Here is an 11,239-nt window from a genome sequence, read left to right on the forward strand (position 1 = left end):
TTCAGTCAGTATGTTCTTCCTGTGCCCCAGGACAGTTCAGTCAGTATGTTCAGACTGGTTCTGGTTAAAACCCATTAAATATATTTATTTTTTTATCCACTTTTTCTCCTTATTTTCTATTTTCTCTCCCATCCCATATTTCGTATTATCCAATTCTTCCCTCCCCTGTCTTGAACGTTGCTAGACTATGCCTCCCAATAAGAGGGTCTCGTGTATTATTGGGTTTAATAGGACATTTATTGTACATTGGAGGGGGTTGCGTTAGGACATTTACAGGGGGGCCAGTTTCTAATTGCAGTCTCTGGTAGGTGCTCTTTGAGAGTGGTTTGATAGTCTATCAGATAATGCACTGTGGCATTTCCTGCTATGTTCAGCAGGTTGCGCTAGTTTACCATTTCTGTTTTTTAAGTAATGTTTTGATTTTATTTTGGTTTAGTGTAAGAGTTGAATTGTATAAAGCTCCCAGCCATACAAATGTCTAGACTGTAGCTCAGGGCTATTCAACTGGCGGCCCGCGGGCCAGATCCGGCCCGCGGGATGATTCTGACCGGCCCGCCAAAGATTACATGATAATAAATTTATTTTTATTTATTTTTTTAATATATATATATTTTTTTTTTACTTTTTTCTTTTCATGTCAACGTTAACACGCACAATTGAGCCAAAAGTCACTCAATTAATGACAGATTTCATTGATAAATTGAGGGAAAACTTTGCAAGTCGATTTGATGAATTTGACATGTCCAGAGAATTGATGCATTTTGTGAGCAACCCATTTGCCAATGTAGCTGCTATTTCCACAAAAGGACAAGAGTTCCTTGCATCACTTCACATTGATGAAGGTCTCCTGCAACTTGAAATAATTGACATGCAAGCATCATCTGCTCTGAAGCAGGCACTTGAGAATGAATCCACCACAACATTTTGGATAAAGTGTATTCATGTCAAGACATTCCCCAAAATAAAAACGCTGGCAATATCTGTGCTAACAATGTTTGGCTCAACATACACCTGTGAATCCAGTTTCTCTCACATGAATGCCATTAAAACAAGCAACCATGCCTCCTTGACAAATAAGCATTTGCATCACTGTTTGCGGGTAGCCCTCACTTCCTATGAACCCTCTTTCTCTGCCATTGCCCAGTCAAAGAAGTGCAATCGCTCTCATTAGATGTGTGTATGTAGGCTAGGCCTGTCTGCCCCCCACCCCCCTGATGTTTGAGAGTTAAAGTCGACAATAAGTGCTAATAAGATGCTGTGATTTGCTGTTGTTGCACAGAAATTAAGCACTTTTTCATAAGCTCAGCTGCACTATAAATGTGTTTTTTTGTTCAAGTGTTGATGTTAGAATGTTCAGATGCACAGGAGATGTTGCAGTTGTTGCACAGTCATAAATGAAGCACTTTTTGCAGGAGATGTTGCAGATGTGGCACATAAATTAAGCACTTTTTTTGAAAAGTATACTACTTTTGCAATGTAGTTAAAGGGGAACTATCTTATAAATGGCCTTTTTCAGTGTTTAGCATTGTTTCCTAGCTATGTGGACTTATATTAATATGATCTATGTCTCTAATTCTCATATTGGCGCATTCTTCCAATTCTCCTCTCACAATATTCACCCTCACTGAACTGAGTCATCTGAAAATGTGCTGATTTGTGATGTCAGAGAGACACCGCTGCATGATAATCAGCTGAGTTTCCACACAGTTCCCACTGTGGTTGGAGCCCATGAGGCTCAAAACGGCTTAAGATCTTGAGGTAGAAAAATGCTGTTTTTGAGTACTTGATTAGAAATACAAAACAATGAATTAAAAAAAAATTACAGAGGTGTTCCATAAACCCACAGGAATTGTGTAAAAGTGCCCAAATAGTGAAAGAAATAGTAAAATAGTTCCCCTTTAAATAAAAGTTGTGAAAATGTGGTTGCGTGTTGTGTCAAGTGTATATTATATTCATAGCACAGGGAGGCGCCGTGGCAGTCCGGCCCCTGGCCCCTTGGGTTTCTGACAATGTGGCCCCCTGAACAATTTAGTTGAATAGCCCTGGTCTATCTGTATGTCGTGTATGTCATATATGTTATGATGAATTGAAAATGGGGGACGAAAGACGAAAGTCTTTCTCTGGTCTGCATCCCCTTAAAAATGTTGTGTATTGAGCCGTACTGTATTGTACCCATTCTGCAATCTGTTAATAAAGTTTTCAATCAATCAATCGATCATACACAACACACTGAGGCCTACAACAAACTGACCAGATCGTCCATTATTCATTATGTTGATTGTACTGTAGCACTATTTTACTCTGTCCATTCTATTGCATCATTTTACTATCTATCTATTCTACTATTCTATTATTGCACTGTATTATTTTACTCTGTCTATTACAGGTACAAAACTGTCAGGTATTAAACTGTGTGGGTATCAAACAAGAGACTGTCTGGCTTTAAAACTGTAGGAGTCAGGTCTAGAACTGCACCCTGAGAGAGGGAACTGCGCTCTGAGAGAGGGAACTGCGCTCTGAGAGGGAGGTTCGAAGGGTCAAAGTGGGTATCAAACAGGAGGGAAGACTGTCAAGTTTTAAACTGTGGATACCAAACAGAGAAGGTAAAGACGACTTTGAACTGTTGAACAGTAATCCAGAACTATTTTATTGCACTGAAAACAAAACAAAAAATGTGCATGGAATAGCGCACAAACTACAGTATGTAGAAATGAACTGGTTAGTCAGTCTTGGACTATAAACAATGCCTGTCAAATGAGCCATACTATTGTCTCCATAGCTATAATACAGAACACACGATGGGTCCGCAAACATCGCTAAAATGGTCAATAACGCTGGCGCCATTGAGTAAAGATGGGAAAAGAGCGTGGCGGTCAATGAGTTAACAGGGACGGGGTTGAATGTGAACTAGATGAGGGAGGGAGGGACGGACGGACGTGAGTTTGTTTCTTCTCTGGTGTGAATCCTCATGTGGCTCTTTATATATGCCTTCCGAGTAAATCCTTTCCCACAAACTTCACAACTAAATGTTTTTTCCCCAGTATGGCTTCTGATATGTACTTTTAGGGATTCTTTTCTACTAAATCTTTTAGGACACATTGTGCAATTATAGGGCTTTTTCCCAGTATGGCTTCTCATGTGACTATTCAGGTGTCCCCATGTAATATATCTTTTAGGACACATTGTGCAACTATAGGGCTTTTCCCCAGTATGGCTTCTCGTGTGTCTATTCAGGTGTCCCAGTGTAATAAATCTTTTAGGACACAGTGTGCAACTATAGGGCTTTTCCCCAGTATGGCTTCTCATGTGTCTATTCAGGTGTCCCAGTGTAATAAATCTTTTAGGACACAGTGTGCAACTATAGGGCTTTTCCCCAGTATGGCTTCTCATATGTGCTTTTATGGAATTTTTTTCACTAAATCTTTTAGGACACAGTGTGCAACTATAGGGCTTTTCCCCAGTGTGGCTTCTCATATGTACTTTTAGGGATTTTTTTTCACTAAATCTTTTAGGACACATTGTGCAACTGTAGGGCTTTTCCCCAGTATGGCTTCTCATGTGACTATTCAGGTTTGCCCGATTAATATATATTTTAGGACACAGTGTGCAACTATAGGGTTTTTCCCCAGTATGGCATCTTATATGTACTTTTAGGGAATCTTTTTCACTAAATCTTTTATCACACAGTGTGCAACTATAGGGCTTTTTCCCAGTATGGCTTCTCATATGTGCTTCCAAGAGTGTAATAGTAGTACATTTCTTGCCACAAACAGTACATGCCCTGTGAGTTTGAAGGTGAAGTTTCAAGCTCTCTGTGGTTTCTAAATGTTTTCCACACAAACCACAGTCACTAGAATGGACTTTAAGATGGAGCATTAAAGCGTTCCTATTAGGAAAACATTTCCCACACACTTTACAGCTCCAGGTCTCACATGGTATTTGGTTTGATCATTTCACCTCATGGGATGAAACCACAGAGCTCTTGAACTGGTTGCTGTTAGACAAACTCTGTGCTTTGTTTTTCTGTGTCTTCTTTGGTGTCAGTGAGTTTAAACCAGGATGAGGTTCACTAGTCTCCAGCCAATCATCACTGTCATCAGTCTCAGTTCCAGAACAGTCTGAAGAGCGGAGCTGGCCATCTGTAGTTGGTTCTAAATCACCAGCTGGATCTAAGTTACTGACTGGTTCTGATAATCCACAGTTCTCTCCATCAGGTTCTGTTTTCATCTGTTCTGTTGAGGTGCTGGCTAGAGGCTCTGTCTCTCTGTTTTCCTCAGTCTGGGTTTGGTTAAACCATGAGGACTGATGTTTCTCTTCATCATCTTCACTCTTCACAGGGACGGGGTTGAAAGTGAACTTGATATCAGCCTCCTCCAGACCTTGAAGCTGCTCTCCCTCCTGACTGGTCCAGAGTTCCTCCTGTTCCTCTTTAATCTGTAGGGACTCTGGGTCCTGGGTTTGGTTAAACCATGAGGACTGAGGTTTCTCTTCATCATCTTCACTCTTCACAGGGACAGGGTTGAAAGTGAACTTGATGATATCAGCCTCCTCCAGACCTTGAAGCTGCTCTCCCTCCTGACTGGTCCAGAGTTCCTCCTGTTCCTCTTTAATCTGTAGGGACTCTGGGTCCTGGGTTTGGTTAAACCATGAGGACTGAGGTTTCTCTTCATCATCTTCACTCTTCACAGGGACAGGGTTGTAAGTGACCTTGATGTTATCAGCCTCCTCCAGACCTTGAAGCTGCTCTCCCTCCTGACTGGTCCAGAGTTCCTCCTGTTCCTCTTTAATCTGTAGGAGCTCCGTCTGCTCCTGACCCAGACTGGGGCTCCTCTCCTGCTGTTCAGGGGGAACCTCCTCTTCACAGACAGAGAGTTGTGGGGGGTCTGGAGGGAAACAGAATAATAACATGAATAGTTGTAATTGCTGTCACCATTGGAAAGCCACCCATTTTAAGAATTCACACATGTTCTTCCTGTGCTCCAGGACAGTTCAGTCAGTATGTTCTTCCTGTGCCTCAGGACAGTTCAGTCACAATGTCTTCCTGTGCCCCAGGACAGTTCAGTCAGTATGTTCTTCCTGTGCCCCAGGACAGTTCAGTCAGTATGTTCTTCCTGTGCCTCAGGACAGTTCAGTCACTATGTCTTCCTGTGCTCCAGGACAGTTCAGTCAGTATGTTCTTCCTGTGCTCCAGGACAGTTCAGTCAGTATGTTCTGACTGGTTCTGGTTCAAACCCATTAATTAAGATTAAAATGCCAACCTAACAAACGGAGGTCTGAACGTTCGGGCTCAGCCCTACCTCTATGTAAAGTCATCTACTAGTAAACTAGCAGTCTTACCTCTATGTAAAGTAATCTACTAGTAAACTAGCAGTCTTACCTCTATGTAGAATCATTTACTAGTAAACTAGCAGTCTTCCCTCTATGTAAAGTAAACTAGCAGTCTTACCTCTATGTAAAGTAATCTACTAGTAAACTAGCAGTCTTACCTCTATGTAAAGTCATCTACTAGTAAACTTAGCAGTCTTACCTCTATGTAAAGTCATCTACTAGTAAACTAGCAGTCTTACCTCTATGTAAAGTCATCTACTAGTAAACTAGCAGTCTTACCTCTATGTAAAGTAATCTACTAGTAAACTAGCAGTCTTACCTCTATGTAAAGTCATCTACTAGTAAACTAGCAGTCTTACCTCTATGTAAAGTCATCTACTAGTAAACTAGCAGTCTTACCTCTATGTAAAGTCATCTACTAGTAAACTAGCAGTCTTACCTCTATGTAAAGTCATCTACTAGTAAACTAGCAGTCTTACCTCTATGTAAAGTCATCTACTAGTAAACTAGCAGTCTTACCTCTATGTAAAGTAATCTACTAGTAAACTAGCAGTCTTACCTCTAGTCTTACCGAGCTAGTCGCTTTTTCGCACCTACTCCCGAACTACGCATGTGCAGATTGACGACCTAGACTCCGTGGGCAATAGCTATAGCTCGGCAGAGAAAGTGCCGATCGACTTGGGATTGGTCGCGCCGTGTTCAGGAGACTCAGGCGTATAAATATCTATTGGATCATGTCTCCCGCACCCCCACAGCCTTAGCGACAACCACTTAATGTCGAGGCTCTCATCCACATTCATTCATTTTCTCCCCCCGCTCTCTCTCCCATGATTTCAGAATCCCGGAAGTGTTGCGGTGGTCTATTGGCTGAGCGTGTGACATCACGCCCGGATTCACGTCAACCAGGAAATAACTAATGCTATAGTTATTGTTGTCGTCGTCGTCACAAATTGATAATAATCACAAGATACATCCAGTGCTGGATTTAACTAAATGGACTCATAGACACATTCATGGAAAGTTCGTTCTACCGGCAGCAAGAAAAGTGAGTCTCAGCCTCTGCGTTATGAAATTATGATATGAAAAAAATGTAATTGTAGTGCTGTCAGACCCGGACACGGGTTGTCTTTTCCCTTTATTTTCTTCTCCGAGTGCTTCGTTTACATGTTCAAATCACAACGATGTTCTTCTGGGAGACAATACCGCCCACACACCCACCATTGGAACCCCCCCCCCCCCCCCCCCCCACCGATAAGACTATGCAATGTCGCCCCCCATAGGATCTATAATGATTAAATTAATTAATAAAAAAACGATGCTTCGAACGTCCATTCGAAAAACCCTGCCGAAGTTCGGATCTTAAAAATAGGCTTCGGGGACAGCTCTACATAGAGGTAAGACTGCTGGTTTACTAGTAGATGACTTTACATAGAGGTAAGACTGCTGGTTTACTAGTAGATGACTTTACATTGAGGTAAGACTGCTAGTTTACTAGTAGATGACTTTACATAGAGGTAAGACTGCTAGTTTACGGGGTGCTCCAGTAGCACACCATGTTACCGCGCTGCGTCGCGGGACTCCGTGCTGCGTCACGGATCTGGTTGACTCCGAGTTCGATTCCCGGACTCGCCGTCATTTGCCGAATGTCTCCCCCTGCTCTCTCTCCCGTTTCACCCTACAACTGTCGGTCATGCTTGACCAGAAAAGCGATAAACGCTAAAAAATAAAGTTAAAAAAACAAAAAAAAAACTGCTAGTTTACTAGTAGATGACTTTTTTGTATAGCACGTTTAAACATGACGCTTGTCAACCAAAGTGCTTCACATAGCTAAGTACAAAGAAAAAGTATAAAATAACCAGAAAAATAAAATAGAAATCAACGGATAGACAAAGGAAAAACAGAACAACACGTCAACAAGTACGGCAAGAGTCAAAGTGAGTCAGGGAAGGCCAGGCGATATAGGTGGGTTTTGAGTTTTGATTTAAAAGACTCGATGGAGGGGGCAGATTTAATGGACATGGGGATGCTGTTCCAGAGGTCAGGGGCTGCGACCGCAAAAGCACGTCCCCCCCTAGACTTGAAGTTAGACCTACGGGTGGTTAGGAGACCCTTATCAGCCAATCTGAGGGCCCTGGCGTTGGTATAGGGGGTGAGGAGGTCTGCTAGGTAAGCAGGGGCCTTACCATTTAGGGCTTTATAAACCAATAAAAGGACCTTGAAGTCTATTCTAAAGCGCACCGGGAGCCAGTGGAGGGAGGCAAGTACAGGGGTAAGACTGCTAGTTTACCAGTAGATGACTTTACATAGAGGTAAGACTGCTAGTTTACTAGTAGATGACTTTACATAGAGGTAGGACTGCTAGTTTACTAGTAGATGACTTTACATAGAGGTAAGACTGCTAGTTTACCAGTAGATGACTTTACATAGAGGTAAGACTGCTAGTTTACTAGTAGATGACTTTACATAGAGGTAAGACTGCTAGTTTACTAGTAGATGACTTTACATAGAGGTAAGACTGCTAGTTTACTAGTAGATAACTTGACATAGAGGTAAGACTGCTAGTTTACTAGTAGATTACTTTACATAGAGGTACAGTAAGACTGCTAGTTTACTAGTAGATGACTTTACATAGAGGTAAGACTGCTAGTTTACCAGTAGATTACTTTACATAGAGGTAAGACTGCTAGTTTACTAGTGGATGACTTTATATAGAGGTAAGACTGCTAGTTTACTAGTAGATGACTTTACATAGAGGTAAGAATGCTAGTTTACTAGTAGATTACTTTACATAGAGGTAAGACTGCTAGTTTACTAGTAGATTACTTTATGAGGCAAGACTGCTAGATTAGTAGATTACTTTATGTAACGGTTCTCATTCAGTCAGAGACAGAAGAGTGACTCTGAACTGCTTTTTGACATGTATTGTCCCTCAGCTGCAGAAGACACATAAAACAACATATTTGTAGTATTCTGGTCACTGCACATATTTTCAGCATGTGTACAAAAAAGATCACTCCACACCTAACTCCTACCCCTTAAACTACAGTCTAGACATTTGTATGGCTGAGAGCTTTATACAATTCATCTCTTACATAAACCAAAATAAAATCAAAACATTACTTAAAACAGAAATGGTAAACTAGCGCCACCTGCTGAACATAGCAGGAAATGCCACAGTACATAGAGTTAGCAGGTAAATTAATTTACATTGATAAACACTTATTACATGGCGTTTTCACATTCGCCAAAATGCTTGATTGTGATTGGTCAATAGCGCTCGGTTGCCCCTAGCAGCGGTCAGTTATTTCTCGATAATTCACTGCTGCCAGGGGCAACCGAGCAATAATGACCGGTGATACGGGTAACTAGCGCTATTGACCAATCACAATCGCGACCGAGCAATAATGACCGCTGTTCGCAGCTGGAGCAATCAAGCCCACTGACACACACTGCATCAGTGCAATCAGACACACCTGCCGGCTGCCGGCGATAATAATAATCACTTTATTTGGGCTGACTGACAGCGGAGCCACAGAACAACTGCGTCTGCATTTGATCTCGTCTTGTCGATGGTGTAAAATGAATTAGGTATATTTTTAGTAAGTTAGCCATGTAATAAGCGGGATAATGTATAGCTATACTCGGTCATTGTCGCAAAATAATTGACCTTCACTGACGTTTAGAACTCCTCGGCGAGGCGCCTCGGTATTCTAAACTCTGTGTCGGTCAATTATTTTGCGACAAAAAAAGATCACTCCACACCTGACTCCTACCCCTTATACTACAGTCTAGACATTTGTATGGCTGAGAGCTTTATACAATTCATCTCTTACATAAACCAAAATAAAATCAAAACATTACTTAAAACAGAAATGGTAAACTAGCGCCACCTGCTGAACATAGCAGGAAAAGTCACAGTGCAGAGTTAGCAGGTACATTCATTTACATTGATAAACATACAATATGCATGGAGCCACATACCTGCAGAAGACACATAAGACAACACCGTTGGAGTCTTCTGGTCACTGCACATCTTGCATACCTACATGTACAATATTAAACAATTCATTAGTTTGTTCACCATAATAACTCATACCTACATGTACAAAATTGAACTAGTCATTAGTGTGTTCACCATAATAACTCATACCTACATGTACAAAATTAAACAATTCATTAGTTTGTTCACCAGAATCGTTGCTTTGGCTGAAAATTGTATTAACAGATTGCAGAATGGGTACAATACAGTACAGCGCAATACACACAATTGAGGGGATGCAGACCAGAGAAAGACGTTCGTCTTGTTTACATCAGGGTCCCCCATTTTCAATTCATAACAATCATTGCGACATTTAACGTACCTATACAACTAGTACTAGTGGTCAAATTAGCACAAATGTCATAAAACCATGTAATAAAATGAACGTTAAGCATTATGTATTACAAGTTAAAACTTAAATGAGTTACATTTAGCAGAAACTAGTGAAATAAGGAGCTATATTTCAAACTGAACCACCTACCCTGACGCCCCTCAGCAGAGAGAGTGGGTACGGCAACACAACAGGGACAGACAGCGCGATATGCAATGACCCAAAACTTCACAGGTGGTGTGACAGGATCTCACTGCCACCTAGTGGTAGCCTATGTTACTGTATGTACTGTGTTGATTGATTGAACATACATTTTATTAACAGATTGCAGAATGGGTACAATACAGTACAGCTCAATACACACAATTGTTAAGGGGTTGCAGACCAGAGAAAGACTTTCTTCTTGTTTACATCAGGGTCCCCCATTTTCAATTCATCATAACATACAGTACGGTTACATAGACATTTATGACATACAAGATATACAAATATACAGTACTGTTTAAGAGACAGCGATCCTAAAAGGAAATATATACATTAGAGGGGGAAGAAACTGTACATTAGGAGGGGGTGGGTGGGTGGGGGTTGTGGCATAATTGCGAAACGTGTTTAGTCCCTTGTTTGAGCCGTATCTGGGTTGGACATGATTTGTGGAACTCCCTCTGGTGTTGTGGTCGTGGAATTCACCGACCTTTGGGAAGTATTTCGACATGTACATGGGTACCTGTGTGGTGTAGTGTATCTTGTAGACCAGGCCCATGGACCGTTAAGGAATAAGAAAACACACTTTACAGCTCCAGGTCTCACATGGTATTTGGTTTGATAATTTCACCTCATGGGATGAAACCACAGAGCTCTTGAACTGGTTGCTGTTAGACAAACCCTGTCCTTTGTTTTTCTGTGTCTTCTTTGATGTCAGTGAGTTTAAACCAGGATGAGGTTCACTAGTCTCCAGCCAATCATCACTGTCATCAGTATCAGTTCCAGAACAGTCTGAAGAGAGGAGCTGGCCATCTGTAGTTGGTTCTAAATCACCAGCTGGATCTAAGTTACTGACTGGTTCTGATAATCCACAGTCCTCTCCATCAGGTTCTGTTTTCATCTGTTCTGTTGAGGTGCTGGCTAGAGGCTCTGTCTCTCTGTTTTCCTCAGCCTGGGTTTTGGTTAAACCATGAGGACTGAGGTTTCTCTTCATCATCTTCACTCTTCACAGGGACAGGGTTGAAAGTGAACTTGATATCAGCCTCCTCCAGACCTTGAAGCTGCTCTCCCTCCTGACTGGTCCAGAGTTCCTCCTGTTCCTCTTTAATCTGTAGGGACTCTGGGTCCTGGGTTTGGTTAAACCATGAGGACTGAGGTGTCTCTTCATCATCTTCACTCTTCACAGGGACAGGGTTGAAAGTGAACTTGATATCAGCCTCCTCAAGACCTTGAAGCTGCTCTCCCTCCTGACTGGTCCAGAGTTCCTCCTGTTCCTCTTTAATCTGTAGGAGCTCTGGCTGCTCCTGACCCAGACTGGGGCTCCTCTCCTGCTGTTCAGG

At 41.8% G+C, this 11,239-nt stretch overlaps 1 protein-coding gene across 1 annotated transcript; it reads right to left on the reverse strand.

Annotated features, from left to right (window-relative positions):
- Positions 1-2,508: 2,508 nt before the first annotated feature.
- On the reverse strand, positions 2,509-9,435 carry LOC311233005 (uncharacterized protein). Its single transcript, XM_084319858.1, has 2 exons — positions 9,310-9,435; positions 2,509-4,883 (listed from the first exon to the last, which is right to left on the reverse strand). Exons 1-2 carry the CDS (start codon positions 9,359-9,361, stop codon positions 3,949-3,951), a joined length of 987 nt encoding a protein of 328 aa, XP_084175984.1. The 5' UTR covers positions 9,362-9,435; the 3' UTR covers positions 2,509-3,948.
- Positions 9,436-11,239: the final 1,804 nt, after the last annotated feature.

This window comes from Notolepis coatsorum, assembly GCF_963971535.1.
Source record: "Notolepis coatsorum genome assembly, chromosome: 8".
Classification (NCBI taxonomy): Eukaryota; Metazoa; Chordata; class Actinopteri; order Aulopiformes; family Paralepididae; genus Notolepis; species Notolepis coatsorum.

Excerpts from the sequence above, each read along its gene's own strand:
- LOC311233005 (XM_084319858.1), bottom strand. The coding sequence starts at position 9,361 with ATGTGCAGTGACCAGAAGACTCCAACGGTGTTGTCTTATGTGTCTTCT. Across the intron at positions 4,884-9,309 it reads GTCTTATGTGTCTTCTGCAG|ACCCCCCACAACTCTCTGTC; the intron begins GTATGTGGCTCC and ends GTTTCCCTCCAG.